This window comes from Bufo gargarizans, chromosome 6, assembly GCF_014858855.1.
Source record: "Bufo gargarizans isolate SCDJY-AF-19 chromosome 6, ASM1485885v1, whole genome shotgun sequence".
NCBI lineage: Eukaryota > Metazoa > Chordata > Amphibia > Anura > Bufonidae > Bufo > Bufo gargarizans.
In genome coordinates, this window is record NC_058085.1 from 316,494,972 (window position 1) to 316,511,937 (window position 16,966).

Sequence of the window (16,966 nt, forward strand, 5' to 3'; positions counted from 1 at the left end):
CTTAAAGGAAACCTGTCACCATGATTTTTTGCATAGAGCTGAGGACATTGGCTGCTAGATGGCTGCTAGCACATCTGCAGTACCCAGGTCCCATAGCTCTCTGCGCTTTTATTGTGTTAAAAAAAGTTTTGATATGCAAATGACCTGATATGAGTCCTGTAGCCGGAGATGAGTCAAGCGGAAAGGAGCCCAGCACTGCCCCGCGTCCTCCAAATCTCCTCCTTGGCTGACGTCACAGAGCTGGAGCGCATCACGAGATTTTGGCGCTCCAGCTGTGACGTCAGCCAGCAAGGAGGACGACGCGGGGCGGTGCTGGGCTCCTTTTCGCGTGACTCATCTCCGGCTACAGGACTCATATCGGGTCATTTGCATATCAATCAAAACGTTTTTTTAACACAATAAAAGCGCAGAGAGCTATGGGACCTGGGTACTGCAGATGTGCTAGTGGCCATCTAGCAGCCCATGTCCCCAGCTCTATGCGCAAAATCCTGGTGACAGGTTTCCTTTTAAGCGATTCATGCTTACCGAATGGAAGCATCCGGAAAAGGGTCCAGTTCTCAACAAGAGGTTTAAACTTATGTTCCCCCTCCAAGAGTCGGAGTCCGACCTTTGGGTACCGCCTCCGAAGGTTGACATGGCGATTTCCAAATTGTCTAAAAGGACCCTAGTACCGTCAGATGACGGTAGTAATCTCCAGGACCCGTTAGATCGGAGGGTCGAATGCACCCTAAGGCACAATTACGCCGCTGCGGCAGCTTCCGCGTCAGTTGCTGTTGCCTCCTCTGAGACCATGGACTTTGTACATTCCCGCATCCTAAGAATTCAGCCTGACCTGGAGACCGGAGTGGCCAGAACGGACATTCTGGATCAGTTTAAGACCCTCCTGTTAGGAGCAGATTTTCTATGCGACGCCTCTGCGCAGCATTTAAAGCTGGCTGCGAAAAGTATGGCGCGTTCCTCTGCCAGCTGTAGACCCCTCTGGTTGCGACCTTGGGTTGCTGATAACTCCTCCAAGTTTAACTTATGCGGCCTGCCCTATGAGCCAGGAAGGCTATTTGGCTCTGAGCTGGACAAGCTCATGGAGAGCTTGGCAGACAAAAAAGGGAAAAATCTCCCTCAACAGTCCTTTCGCGGCCGCAGCAGGTACAGAAACACAAGACCCCAGGGCCTCTAGAGCCCAAAGACGTCAGAGGTCCTCCAGACGCGGTCGTGGCAGAGATCGCAAGGCGGACCTATGACTCCCGCTTACCTTCCCCTCCAGACCCTCCGTGCGATGCACAACTTCCAAGTGTTCCTCCGGTCGGAGGTCGTTTAAGAAATTCTGTCCGGCTACACGATAGATTTCGTGTCTCCCCCTCAGGAGAAATTTGTGCTAACCCGGCCTCTACCCCAAATCAAACAAAAGATCCTGGAGGATGCGGTCCTCCTTTACCTTCACAAAAGAGCCCTAGAGCAGGTTCCCTCCCACGAACGAGGGCGAGGGGTGTATTCCCCCATATTTCTAGTCCCAAAGCTTTCCGGAGACTGGCGCACAATAGAGCTACCGATAATAGATCTGCACTACCTAAAGCGCTTCATAAGGAAGAAGCGCTTCAGAATGGAGACCATCCGCTCCCTAATCAATATGCTAAATCCCAGAGACCTTATGGTCACCATAGATCTAAAGGACACTTATCTTCATGTCCCTATTCATCCAACTCACCGAAAGTTCCTAAGAGTTGCGGTCTCCATAAAGGGTGTGGTAAAGCATTACCAGTTTGCTGTTCTACCCTTTGGCATCTCTTCCGCTCCCCACACCTTTACCAAGGTTGTGGCTCCGGTTTTTGCCAAGCTCAGGCTTCAAGGGCTAGAAATCGTGCCATATCTAGATGACTGGCTTTTAAAAGCCGTGTCTCTAGACGTTCTTCAAACCCATCTTCATCTGGCTCTTCAGACTCTCCCGCGGTTAGGCTGGTTGATAAACTGGGAAAAGTCCCAGATCCTGCCTTCCACGTCCAGGCTATTCCTGGGGTTTATAGTAGATTCTCAAGCAATGACTCTCTCTCCCCCCCCCCCCCCCCAGAGAGGAAAGATCGAGTCATAAGAGCCGCTCAAGTTTCTCATGGCACCTCGTCGAGTGTCCATCAGAACACTTATGAAGATGTTGGGCCACATGTCAGCATCTGCAGAAGCAGTTCCTTGGGCCCTTTGGCACCTCCGTCCACTTCAAGAAGAAGTGTTAGCAGTCTGGAACCACAACTCCAAGGGGTTGGACAAGACTCACTCCCTGTCTGTCAAAGTCCGGTCCTCACTCAAATGGTGGAGGAACCTATCAGATGGGATGTCCTTGATTCAACCTCGTTGGATCACGTTGACCACAGACGCCTCCCTTCTAGGTTGGGGAGCCCATCTGGAAGACAGTCCAATACAGGGTATTTGGACTCCACAGGAGAGGCTTCTCTCGTCCAATATGAGAGAACTAAGAACCGTACGTCTAGCTCTTTATTATTTTGCTCCTCTCATCCGCGGGAAGGCGGTGTTAGTCCGTTCGGACAGCACGACTGTGGTCGCTTATATCAACAGATAGGTAGGTACGAGATCTCGACCTCTTCTCCAGGAAGTTGGTCTATCCATTCACACGTCCGCAAAATGGATCCGCATCCGTTCCGCAATTTTGCGGAACGGGTGCGGACCCATTAATTTTCAATGGGGCCGGAATGTGCTGTCCGCATCCACATTGCGGATCCACACTTCCGCATCCGTGCCCGCAAAAAAATAGAACATGTCCTATTCTTGTCCGCAATTGCGGACAAGAACAGGCATATTCTATTAGTGCCAGCAAAATGCGGAACGCACATTGCCACTTTCCGTGTTTTGTGGCTCTGTGTATCCGCAAAACACATTGCGGACGTGTGAATGGAGCCTTATCCTCTCTTGGGCAGAGCTCAGTCTATCCCACCTCTCTGCAGTTCACATCAGGGGAGAGCTCAACATAGTTGCAGATCGACTCAGTCGGGGTCTACCAGTTCCAGGCGAATGGTCACTGAACCAGAGACATCTTCTCCCTGATCACTCTACGTTGGAGCACTCCAGAGATCGACTTGATGGCGACCCGGTTGACAAGTTTTGCTCCCTTTACAAGGAGGACAACCCTCTGGCGATAGACGCTCTGTCCATTCCATGGAGGTTCAGGCTGCCGTACATATTTCTTCCACTTTTCATGATACCAAGGGTATTGACAAAAATCAAACAAGACCAGACCCCGGCCATTGCAATAATACCATTCTGGCCGAAGAGGACTTGGTTCACCCAGCTCATAAAGATGAGTCGGGGCACATATTGGAGACTTCCCCTAACGCAGGACCTTGTGTATCAGGACACAGGCCCCTGCCTAGATCTCAGGAAACTCAATCTGACAGCCTGCAGATTGACAGGCCCCTACTAGAAGCTAGAGGGCTTTCTGCGGAGGTCTTGAGAACAATTTCACACTCCCCAGTGCTCCAGACAAGAAAAAAATACCTAGTAGCCCTTGGCTCCTGAACTAAAAAATTTTAGTCGCCAAATCAAAATTTTGGTATCGTGACAACACTACGCCAATCAGATCGGCGTAGGGTGGTTTCGATACCAAAATTTTTATTCGCCACCATAAAAAAGTATTGTGATACACAAGACCGCGCCAAAAAAAAAAAAAAAAAAAGCTGTGTGCATTTCACATTTTATGAAACGTTCGGCCCATAATAGAACAGTCCTATCCTATTTTTTTGGGGGTGACAAGGTGACAAAAAAATGGCGAATCGCATGGTTTTTATTTATTTATTTCCGTTACGGCGCTCACCACATAGGAGATATTTTTTAATAATTTAATAGTTTGGAATTTTCGGACGCAGCGCTATGTAATATGTTTATTTATTTATTGTTTATATATTTTTTTTAAACAAGTTTTATTGGCAGAAAATGACAATATTGTACACGGCTTGACATGTCCCATCAAACAAAATATATGTCTCATATCAGTAGATACAATAAATTACATCCTGTCAAAAATCTATTACATTTCCATATTTACGAATTACTTGATAGACAAGACATCGGAAATAATACGTAGTCATTTTCTCAATTTGTTTTTTATTTTTTGTGCGCTAAATACCCCCCCCCAAAATCAACAAATATTCCTAACTAACAAAATTAGCTCCTTGTGGTCAATCATGTGTGTCACCTATTGTCTAAACCTGAATATCATAATCCACAACTTATCTCATCCCTCAGGCCAATCGCTGTCTAGTCTTCCAAGCGTACCCCTTGTTTTTTCCAGGAGATACCATTGAGTGCCTAGGAACAGGGCTACCAACTCCTTTATCTCATCTTGGGGAAGTATCTTTACAATGAAACTACTCCATTTATTGAAGAAATTCTTCATGGCTCTACCCTTACACTGTTCTGTGTCTAATCTTTCCGTATACATTATCTGTTTTGCTATGCCCAAAACCTCCTCCAAAGTGGGCACCGAAGGGTATAGCCAATGTCTCAGAATACTCTTCTTTGTGGACAATAGCATTACATGTATCCCCTTGACTCCAATCACCTGCGAGGAGTTCCCCTCCGAGTCCGTCGGGATATAGTGGAAAATACATTGTTGAGGAAAGAGATCCAATCCAACATTCCATATCTCCTTGATCTGATCTACTACTTTACTCCATAGTTGGGATAAAGACGGGCACTCCCAGAGACCATGGAGAAGGTTAGCTTTAGGTAACTGACATTTTGGACAGGCTCTGATATAATGTGCCGGGGCATCCTTGTAGGATAGATCAAAGGCATATGTCGCCTTATGAAGGATTTTGAATTGCATCTCTCTCCAGTCCTCACAGGTCACAGCCTGTCTCACTCTCTCCAGTCCCGCCCTCAGCTTCATGGTCAGCAAATCATCCTTGAGTTCTCTCTCCCAGTGTCTAAATACCTTGTTACCCAACCCTATAGAGTGGGTACTTTGGAGTCTACCATACAAATTGGACAATGTACCAGCCGAGTTGACCTGGCCTATCAAACCCTCAAACCAGTCAAGTCTATCCAAGTCTCCCAAAACTTTAGCCTGGTCCATGCAATATGAACTAACCTGGGCATATGCCAGAAAATGAGATGATGGCAGCTGATACTGAATCTGAAGTTGTTTCCAGGGAGTCAATTTGTATCCCGTGGGGGTTAGAATGTGTTTCAAAGTATGGATTCCTTTCTCCCTCCATTTATGGAATAGCGAGGATTGTCTCCCAGCCTGGAAAGAAGGGAGTGTCCACAGGGGCATATAGGGGGTGATATACATAGGTAAGTTATACACTTTCCTGACTGCTCTCCAAGCAGCTGATGTATCTTTTATCAAGGTATATCGTTTTACTACTTGGGGCATGTCTCTAATTCTGGAGTGCAGCAGGGCCACCAAATCTTCCGGGGCTACCAGCTCAGCTTCCAGAGCCCTATTAGAGAAGAAGGAGGTATGCCATATCCAGTCTTTAATATGTCTTGTCAGGGCTTCCAGATTATACCTTCTAATATCCGGTAAATGGATCCCACCCTCCCATTTTGTCAGACAAAGTTTTTCGTAACTAATTCTGGGACATTTTTTTTTTCCGCAGAAATTTTATGAAGGCCCTTCTAATCTTGCCTGCATCTTGATGTTTTATAAGTAGGGGTATGGTTTGCATCGGATACAAACAGATAGTAAACGCCCAGACTCATCGCTGTGACTTTCAATAATATTATGCCGTACACGTCTATGTATAGGGGTTAAAACCACAGCTTTTCTTCCTACGGACGAGGACCCCAAGACCTGTCCTACCCACATGCGTCTCATACGCCAGAAGTCTGGTTCCTCCAGGTGGGTCTCCTGCAGGAGGGCAACATCTACATCCAACCGCCTAAGATGTCTCAATATGGAGACTTGTTTTTGAGGGGCTCTCAGCCCCTTGACATTCCATGTCACTATTTTCAACATTTGACAAAAGCACGTGGAAATGTCAAGAACCAGGCAGTAGACCCACCTGGAGGGAGTAAATTACGATTCATCAGGTTCCTTATTAATTGGACACAGTATCTGCGGAGCAAAACATAACAATACAACAACATTAACCTTTCCCCCCCAACACCCCCCCATCTTACTCCTAGTGGGAGTTAAATAATACCAGCCAACATTCTTTCTGGACTTCACTTTTTTTGGTCATCTCTGTCTAGACTGGCTGACACCTAGAACAGCAGAATAATCGTTAATTTCTAACGATAATTTGTTTTCCCTTAGTCCTAACAGCAGCACAGATGGGGGGTTAACTGCCCCTGTGGACTGGTAGGACCGGCGGAATTTTAATGAGCCCAAGAACCAATAAACGATCTTCAGCTCCGTGAAAGGGAGGAGATCACCCCCCAGCCCACCGTGTTTTTAACAAGCATAATGTATTTAGGGTGGGATATTTGTGTGCTGCTGTTAGGACTAAGGGAAAACAAATTATCGTTAGAAATTAACGATTCCCTTACGTCCTCAACAGCAGCACAGATGGGGAGATAGCAAGAAGAATCCCCTAGGGAGGGTCCTCATGCCTGGCAGAACTAAGAACAGTCTGCCCAAAAGCCAAAAACTCTGCCATCCTAGCATCTATCCTATAATGGGAGATGAAGGTTGACTCAGAGCTCCAGGAGGCCGCCTTACAGATCAACTCTAAGGGGAGGAGTCTTCTCTCCGCAACCGAGGTGGAGACCGCCCTAGTAGAATGGGCCCTCACAAACTCGGGAGGATCTAAGGATTGGGAGACGAAAGCTTCCAAAATGGCCTCCTTGATCCAGCGACTAATGGTGGCTTTAGACGCTTTACGGCCTTTAGACTTACCGGCAAACAGGATAAGAAGATTCTCATCTTTCCTGAACTCACTAGATCTATCCACATAGATCTGGAGGCATCTTGAAATATCCAGCGGGTCTCTAGCTGGAGTATCAGAGGAGGAGGCTGTAAACAAAACTGGTAAAGATATTACCTGATTGATGTTCTGGAAAGTAGGCACCTTAGGCCTGAAGTAAGGTAAAAACTTCAGGAGTACTCTATCCTGTAGAAAAATAATGTACGGGTGATTTGCGGAAAAAGCCTGCAATTCAGAAACTCTTTTGGCTGAAGCTATAGCCAGAAGAAAGACCATCTTTAAAGTCAGAAATTTAAAATTTACCTCCTCCAAGGGCTCGAAGGGGGGAGATGCTAGCCCCCTGAGCACTACTGAAAGATCCCACTGGGGGATAGGTTTCAGTATAGTAGGCTTTAGTCTTTCAGCTCCCTTCAGGAAGCGTTTGATGAGTGGGTCCCGAGAATGTGGCCTGTTGAGACAGGCCGAGATGGCATAAACCTGTACCTTCAAGGTAGCTGGAGATAGGCCTCTATCTAATCCATCCTGAAGAAATTGAAGTATCGCAGGAAGGGGCGGATCTGCAGACGCCACCTGTCTGGAATCACACCATGCCTCGAAGATTCTCATGATCCTGGAGTAGGCCTTCTTTGTAGACTCTGCTCGGGAATGCGACAAAGTTCTCAGGACCGACTCGGAAAGCCCTTCTATGTTGGGAAGGGACTGATCAACCTCCAGGCTGTCAGGTTGAACCTGTGCAGATCTGGGCAGAGGTGAGTGTCCCACGACACCAGGGTCTGCTCCGGGGGGAGTCTCCAGTATTGTCCCCGACTCATCTGAATGAGCTGGGTAAACCAGGATCTTCTGGGCCAAAACGGTATGATGGCTATTACCGAGGCCTGATCCTGACGGATTTTCATCAATACCCTCGGTATCATGGAAAAGGGAGGGAAGATGTAAGCCAGCCTGAACCTCCACGGTATTGACAGAGCATCTATCGCCAGGGGGTTGTCTTCCCTGTAGAGGGAACAGAACCTCATCACCTTGGCGTTGAACCTGGTTGCCATGAGATCCACTTCTGGCATACCCCATCTGTGAACTAGCTGCCTGAAGATCTCCGGATGCAGAGACCACTCCATGGTCGGTAATCCTCGACTTAAGCGGTCCGCTATCATATTGAGGGAGCCTCGAATATGAACGGCAGATAGATGGGAAAGGTTCAGCTCTGCCCACCGAAGAATTACCCCGATCTCTGACAGAAGGGGCAATGATCTTGTGCCTCCCTGTTTGTTTATATAGAGGACAGCAGTCATATTGTCTGACTGGACTTTCACTGCTTTGCCCCGGATCTGAGGCGCAAAGTGAAGGAGGGCTAGCCGGATAGCTCGCATCTCGCGAAGATTGGAGGAAAGATGCCGCTCCAGAGGAGACCAAGATCCCTGAATTGGGGATCCGTCCAGGTGAGCGCCCCAGCCTACAAGGGACGCGTCTGTAGTCAATATGACCCAAGCTGGTTGGGTCATAGACTTCCCTGCTGGTAGCTGAAACCACCATCTGAGGGAATTTCGGGTTTGACCGGACAGGGAGCACAGGGAATCTAGCCCCGCAGGGCTGCCGTTCCATAGGTGTAAGACCTCCGACTGAAGAGGACGGAGGTGCCATAACGCCCAAGGGACCGCATCCGCAGCCGCTGACATGAGCCCCAGCATCTTCATGAGAGTCCGGATAGAGACTCGACGAGGGACATAAAGGACCTTTGCCAGGTCCTGAATCCGCGCTCTCCTTTCTGGAGTCAACCGGAGGGACATCTCCACAGAGTCGACCACGAATCCTAAGTAATGGATTGAAGTCGATGGGCTCACATTCGACTTCTGCCAGTTGATAATCCAGCCTAGGCGGAAGAGAAAGGAGACTGCGACCTGAAGATGGTGGGTAAGGATCGGAACTGAAGAGGCTATGAAAAGCCAATCGTCCAGATAAGGAATAATAGTCAGTCCTTGGAGTCTCAAAGCTGCCACCACCGAAACCACCACCTTGGTGAAGATGAGGGGGGCAGAAGAGATTCCGAAGGGAAGCACGGCGAACTGAAAGTGCCTGCAAACCCCTGAGATCTGGACCGCGATCCTGAGGAGTTTCCGGGAAGCGGAATGGATCGGAATGTGAAGGTACGCCCAAGCTGGTATTTGCCAAGCCTTAAGCTGCTTATCTTCTGCGATCTGACGAGTGCAGGTACATTCAGCTTAGAATAACCATTCACCATCCTTGAGGTCCAGAGTAGCTATGACGTCCCCAGAATTGAGGATATGGCTGACTGACCTTATGGTTTCGATGCGAAACCTTGTTTTCCTTATAAATCGATTGAGGAATCTCAAATCGATGATCATCCGGAGATCTCCTGTCTTCTTGGGAACCAGGAACACTGGTGAATAAATCCCTAGGCCCCTCTTCCCTGCCGGTACCTCCTCCAGGGCTCCCTTGGAAATATAGTCCTGAATGTAAGATTCTAGGACCACCTGTTTGGCAGACCCGAAGCTTCGTGTGGCGATGAATCTCTCTGGGGGGAGAGAGATAAGATCTACCCGGTACCCGGCGGAAACTATGTCCTGGACCCAGGGGTCTGCAATCAACCGGCTCCAAGAGTCTTTGAAATGGGTAAGACGGCCCCCCACGGGAATCTGGGGGAGGGGTACGGGAAAATCTAGAGGAGACACTGCAGGGGCAGCAGGGCTTATCCAAGAGCCTCGAGGAGGCCCATAGTCAGGAGGGTTTTGCCTCCCTGGTGGGTTTGCGGGGGCGTCTCGGATATTTACGAGATGGCCCCCCCCAATCTCTGCGCCTAGACTGCTGCCCAGAACGACCTCCACCCTTCTTTTCCTGTCTGGGGCGTCCCCGAAAGGGCTGCTGGGGGAGGCTCTTCCCTTTTTTATCGGAGAGCCCCTCCATTATTTTGTCCAATTCGGACCCGAATAACCTATCTGGTTCGAAGGGGAGCCCACAAAGGTTAAACTTGGATGCGTTATCCGCAATCCACGGTTTCAGCCAGAGTGGTCTGCGGGCAGCTGAAACTAGGGCCATAGTTTTGGCGGCCAGCTTTAGCTGCATCTGGGAGGAATCAACTAAAAAGTCCATAGCCAGGTTGGCTGACTTGAAGGCTGCCAGGATGTCGTCTCTTGATACGCTCTGGTCCACATCCGTCTGGATTTGATTAAGCCTAGAGCGTAGATAGGTGGCTACCTCAGTGGCCGCAATGGAAGTAGATGCGGAGGCGGCGGCCGCCGCGTAACCCCTCCTAAGGGTGCACTCTGCCCTCCGGTCTAGGGGGTCCTGCAGGCTAGACCCATCGTCTGCAGGGACTAGAGTGCGCCGGGACAACTTGGCTATAGCCATGTCCACCTTGGGAACGGAACCCCACGATTCCACCAAGGGTTTAGCCATCGGGTACATGAGTCTGAATTTTCTGGTAAGCACTGGACCCTTCTCAGGCTTCTTCCACTCTGTGCGCATCACAGAGAGGAGGGTCTCATCCGCTCTAAAGACACGCTGTGTCCGACCGGCGGGATCGGAGGACTCCCCCATGTCAACATCCTGGTCCCCCGACCTGATGGACTTGAGTAACTTCTGCGTCTTTTCTGGAGGAAAAAAGCAAGAAGTAGATTCTTCTTCCTCAGAAGAAGAAGACCCCACTGAACAGGGGGTAGGTCTTTCGACCGGTGCGACCACCTCCATGGGAGTCTGAGAGGGACCTGGTAGCCTCTCATTAAGTAGCTGAACTACTCCCTTGATGGAATCATCCACGTATGTCTTGGTCCATTGGAACATCTCCTGCATCGTGGGTTCCGTGGATGCCGTGCGACAACTCTCACATCTGGAGTAAGGACAGCTGTCAACTAGGGGTGTGTTACATTCGTAATATGCCAAATGCTTCCTCTTGGCCCCAGCCTTCCGCTGATCCTCCTTAGGGGAAGCCATAGTCTGTAATGGAAGAAACAAAACAGGTCATAACACCTACAACATCAGGAGGTGGAGAAAACCAGACCTTAAGGGGGCCCACCAGCACTAGAAGAAATAGAGCTGAAAGAAGAGGAAGTACAAAACCCAAGCAAAGCAATACTGCAGGAATATCACAAAGCACAGGAGAGCTCTGGAGCTAACTTGTGAAAGCAACGCAACCAGAGCACTGACTGATGGGCTCTGGGCGCTTAAAAGGAGGAAACCCCGCCCAATGGGCGGGTTCCTGAAACGAGATCAGCACCACTCCCTTTTTTTTTTTTTTGTATATGTGCTGCCAAAGCAAGCACTCAGAAAAACCAGAGCCTATACTGGCTCTACCTAAACGAAAAATTGTCTCCCCAGACTAATCCTAAGTCCAGGATGTCATTCTAGGGAGCCAGTTTAAGAAAAGGTGAGTTTTATACATCACCGCATCGGAAAACCGGAAGTGACGTAGCGCACCTAAGGCGCGTCACTTCCGGGAAATGGCGGCGCCCATAGCGCCGCACACATGCGGTAACAGAGGAACGGAGCACCGTCTACAGATGATGAAAGAAGAGGGGAGGGGACGCCCCCCTCCCCAACGGTACCCCAGACCGAAATCGCCATGATCAGGCCTAAAATAAAGGCACTGAGATGCATAGAAAGCGAGCTAAGCTTTAAGGAGGGAAAAAAGAACCCCTAAGCAATCTTCAGCTCCCAAAGAGGGAGCGACACGCCAGTCCACCTGTCCAGAGGACAGAAAAAAACACGGTGGGCTGGGGGGTGATCTCCTCCCTTTCAGGGAGCTGAAGATCGTTTATTGGTTCTTGGGCTCATTAAAATTCCGCCGGTCCTACCAGTCCACAGGGGCAGTTAACCCCCCATCTGTGCTGCTGTTGAGGACGTAAGGGAACACATCCTTATTAAGAAATACCTTTATCATGCTAAAGCCTCATGTGCCCCTTATTTTTTAACTGGCACATCGCCCCTCTGCATTATGATTGGAGATTCCGGCAAGTTTCATTACTCGTCTCGAGCATCCCGGGCAGAGCAGCACGATATAACATAACATGAAATGCCCCTTTTTTTTTTTCCTCCCCCCTCCTTGTTTAGCCTACACACATCACACTTACGAACCGTCTTGGGTGCCGAACTAAACAATGATCTGCTCGCTGGGTCAATCAACACATCCAAAGTCAGACAGATTTGATGTTAAATAAGAGTCATCAGTCCCAAGTAGGGCTCGAAGCTTGGCTCGGGCTCAGTCGCGGGGTGAGGGACGATGGACTCGGAGGGTTGGACCTCACCAGGCCTTGATGGTGATTGCCTCTTTGAGATGCTCTGTGGCCGACCCTGCTGTCTCCCAACGCTTCCTTTGCGTCCGACGGCGTGAGGTAGGTGTCAATGGCTCCATCTTGCCTGAAGACTCTTAAAGTCGCCGGATATAACAGAGCAAACTTGATTTTCTCTCAGGCTAAATGGGAACAAATCTCAGAAAAGGCCCTTCTTTTTTTCGCTACGTCAGCCGAATAGTCACTGAACAGGAGAATTTTATGTCCCCGGATCTTTGCAGCATGTCCAGTTTTTCTGTATTTTGCTATGAGGGATTCCTTTTCTGCATAATTCAAAAATCTTGCAATCGTGGCCCTCGGCCTCTGTTTGGGATCTACTGCTGATGTCTCTCTTGACGGACCAATACGATGAGCTCTTTCCACCGTCATGGGGCCCGGTAGTCCCAGGGCTTGAGGGAGATCTACTGCACATATCTGTGGTTGTTCCTTCTGTAACGGTTTTCCAAGTCATCCAACTTGTTCCTCAGGTATTGATTCGTCTGGAGGGATTCTTTCAGCAAAGATTGTGCTCGCTCCAGCTCATCCTCTATTAATCCCACTCGCTGTTTGACTTCTTGTATTTGGAGGGTATGCTGGGCAACCTCGCCTTGGATCTGCTTCAGGCAAGAGGCGACTGTGGCTTCCAAGGAGGCTTTGATATCTGGCGCCAAAAGTTTCGCTACCTCTATAGCTAATGCCTTGCAGGATATTTCTGTGCCCTGCGATTGAGGAAGGGTCTGATGGAGGGAGATTGTGGGTACCTCATTAACTGGCAGAGCAGGAGGTTGCGACGAGGAACGAGTGGGCCGCCTTTTCACGTCCGCCATATTTGGCTCCAGCCGTGCCGTGTCTCTGTCACGCTGTGGGAGCGGTGTATTAGGTGCTGGAGAGCCGCTTCGTAACAGAAACTTCTCCATCCGCGATCTCCCGACCACGGGTTCTAATTCTGGAGCTTTGTTGCTCCGATTCAGCAGCGAAACCCCCAAGGATTTTCAACAGGGGCACGGAGCTTCAGCTACCTCCGTCTTCACATCGGCGCGCCGGAACCGGAAGTCTCGTTTATATATTTTATACGTAAAATTGGGAAAGGGGGGGTTTAAACTGAATATTTTAGGGTACTTTCACACTAGCGTTTTTCTTTTACGGCATAGAGTTCCGTCCTAGGGGCTCAATACCGGAAAAGAACTGATCAGGCATATCACCATGCATTCTGAATGGAGAGTAATCCATTCAGGATGCATCAAGATGTCTTCAGTTCAGTCATTTTGACTGATCAGGCAAAAGATAAAACCGTAGCATGCTATGGTTTTATATCCGGCGAAAAAAAACTAAAGACTTGTCTGAATGCTGGATCCAGCATTTTTCCCCATAGGAATGTATTAGTGCCAGATCCGTCATTCAAAATACCAGATCCGTCAGACCGGTAAAAATGTGTAAAAAGATACAAGACGGATCCGTCTGTCCACATGGCAAGCAGAGAGACGGATCCGTTCTTGCAATGCATTTGTGAGATGGATCCGCATCCGGATGCGTCTCACAAATGCTTTCAGTCACATCCAGATCGGCGGATCCGGCAGGCAGTTCACATGACGGAACTGCTTGCCGGATGACACTGCCGCAAGTGTGAAAGTAGCCTTAGTGTTTTTTTTTTGTTTTTTTTTTTGTTTTTACTTACTATTAGCCCCCTTAGGGGCTGGAACCCTTGTCCTATTCACCCTTAAGCCTCTTTCACACAGGCAAGATTTCTGCGCGGGTGCAATGCGTGAGGTGAAGGCATTGCACCCGCACTGAATCCGGACCCATTCACTTCTATGGGGCTGTGCACATGAGGGGTGAATTTCACACATCACTTGTGCGTTGCGTGAAAATCGCAGCATGCTCTATGTTGTGCGTTTTTCACACAACGCAGGCCCCATCGAAGTTAATGGGGCTGCGTGAAAATCGCAAGCATCTGCAAGCAGGTGCGATTTTTCACGCATGGTTGCTAGGATGAAAGTCTATTCACTGTGTTATTTTCCCTTATAACATGGTTATTATGGAAAATAATAGCATTCTTTAATACAGAATGCTTAGTAGGTCAATTAAGGGTTAAAGCTCATCACATGGTACATAACATGATCCATCACCATGGTAATGGACCATGTGATGAGCTCAGTGACGTCACCACAGGTCCTGAAGAAAGAACAGGAGACCGGCAGCTACGCGATCATTTAGAGGAGGTGAGTTAATTTTTTCTTTATTTTTTAACCCTCATTGGCACTGCGCCACCAATGTTTATTATACTGGGGTGTTTGGGGGGGGGGGGGGGTGCACTGCGCCACCAATGAAGATAACTGACCTGTTAATACAAATAGCCGGCACCCGGCCTCTATGACAGGGAGCTGCGATCTGCTGCAGTTAACCCCTCATGTACCGCACCTGAAGGGTTAACTACCGCTGATCGCAGCTCCCTGTCAGAGGTTGGGTGCCGGCTATTTGTATTAACAGGTCAGTTATCTTCATTAGTGGCGCAGTTGCCACAGCCCCTCCCCCTCCTCCTCCCGTCTCTCTTCTTATTGGTGGGGGCGGCGGCAGCACAGGGGGGAGGGAGAGACTCCTCCACTGCGCTGCTGAGAAGAACATTGGTGGCGGGGCAGAGAACTATCATCTCCTGTGCCCGCCGTTGTATTCAACGGCAGAGCCGCAGCGGCGGGTCTAGTCGCAAATGGAGACTAGAGTGTCAAAGGGGTTTAAGGCCTCATGCACGTGTCCATGTCCGTATTGCAGGTCAACAATATACGGTCCACGGCTTTGTGCACACCGCATCACGGATGCGGACCCATTCACTTGAATGGGTCCACAATCCAGAAGATGCGGAATGGAGGCACGGAACCACTTCAGAGTGCATCGGTGGGGATTCTATCCGTACCTCCACACTGCAAAAAAAGTTCTATTTTTTTGCGGTGTGGATTCAAGTTGAAAGGGTCTGGATCCGTCTGCGGCAGCCGCACGGATGGTGCCGGTGCAGTTGTGGATTTTCCTCTGCAAATTTAAGTTCCATGGGAACTCCGCATACAGTGAATACACAGTTATATACTTACAAGTGCTCAAAGTATCACAACTTGGTGGAAATCTTCTGTTGGCTTTAGATCTGCAGGACTCATAGTTTTTCCTGTACTCTGTAATAACTTAAAAACTAATCTTGGCCCCCAAAAAAATGAAGACAAGCTCAAACAGTAAGAAAATACTCTTTACTATTATGGGAGTTAAATTAACCATTAATACGTCATTTCTCGGTGTGTACAAAGTGCTGTAAGTAACATCTGTGTATTTTAGTGTATTACAAATGTATATATACTGTAGGTAAAACAAATTCTACTAAATAGATCAGTAAAATGAATGTTTTTACTCCTACCCTACTGATGTCACTATATGTATGCAGTGCTAGAATGATATGTCTTTAATAAGCTTATATTGTGGAGCAGATTCTACTCCCGAGTGCTTCATGTAGGATATGTCAATGTGTCTCGGCTTGGTTAAAACCTCTTTATCACTGTTTTGAGAACAAAAGTATGTGACAAATAATAATAATAAAAAAAAATAAAAAAAGGAGAGAACAGAAAAGACGTTACTATAATGCAGATGAATGCTAGGATTGTTGCTTAGTACTGTACATTATATACATTTCTGTGTAGTTTATACAGATACACAGAACGACTACAGCTCGTCCAGCCCTAATACCTGACTGTGGGTGTACACAGCATTTATAGGATAAAGTCACCAGTTACGGTAATATCAGTTGTCCTAATATGACATATGGGTTACATATACAAGTTCTACAGTAATGTCACTTAGCTTTTTCTAGATGCCTGAATGCTAAAACTGCCTAGCTGTAAAGCAGTGCAGGACTGGGGGATACAGTGCAGCTTCACTGGGTACAAATGCCCTTTGTCAGCCCTGAAAAGCTCTTTGTGAGTTGTACTGGCAGCCATATTCATTGTTACACACAAGTAAGGAAATGTAGAATTTCTAATAACTTAGGACAACACAATGGCCCACTTTTGCATTTACTGAGCAGTTTAATCCCCCCCCCCCCCCACACACTTTTCCAGCACCACAAGAGATTCTCCCTTAGGGATAGAAAACCTGCATATAAAAATAAGCAGCCCCCATGGAGAGACTCCTAGAGCTTCCTCGGGAGTCCCAGCAGTTTAAAAGTTTTTTTCTGAGATTTCCAGGACCCCCGCCAATCAGCTGTTTTGAGGAGGCAGGGGCGCTCCTGTGAGCTCCGCTGCCTTCTCGCAGCTTACCAAGCACAGCACCGTACATTGTATAGTGGCCGTGCTTGGTATTTCAGCTCAGCCCTATTCACTTGAATGGGACTGGGCTGTACTTAGGCCAAGTGACAGATGAACATGACAGCACTGGCATAGGAAAAGCAGAGAGAAGGCCGCTGCCTTCTCACACAGCTGGGTGTCAGACCCCCACCAATCCTCTGGATAGGTCATCAGTAAAAAAAAATCTCAGAAAACCCCTTTAACCATCTAACTGTTTTGCCAGAGTCCAGCTTCAGCAGTGGGAAAATTAGACAACTGGAGGGGGGGGGGGGGGGAGACTGCTTTAGATGCTGCTATCCCCTGAATGGTGGCAGCTAGAAACATGCAACTGGTCCTGTTTGAAAGCTGGCTTTGATACAAGACCAAAATGACAGCTAAAGTCCAAGCAACAGAGGAGAAATCACTGTCAGGAATAATCGCGGATAAAGCCTGTTTTTACTTTCAGCTGTATTCACTGCATCCCGATTTCAATCAGTGATCTCTTCCCCTCTACTGG

The 16,966-nt window shown here is 48.4% G+C and overlaps 1 protein-coding gene across 1 annotated transcript in view; it reads right to left on the reverse strand.

Annotated features, from left to right (window-relative positions):
* Window positions 1–15,408: 15,408 nt before the first annotated feature.
* Window positions 15,409–16,966, reverse strand: part of LOC122941631 (RUN and FYVE domain-containing protein 2-like) — a 56,378-nt gene continuing 54,820 nt past the window's right edge. The window contains exon 14 of the mRNA XM_044299023.1: window positions 15,409–15,686. Coding sequence (XP_044154958.1) covers window positions 15,578–15,686 — 109 coding nt within the window. The 3' untranslated portion in view covers window positions 15,409–15,577. The remainder of the gene's footprint in view (window positions 15,687–16,966) is intronic.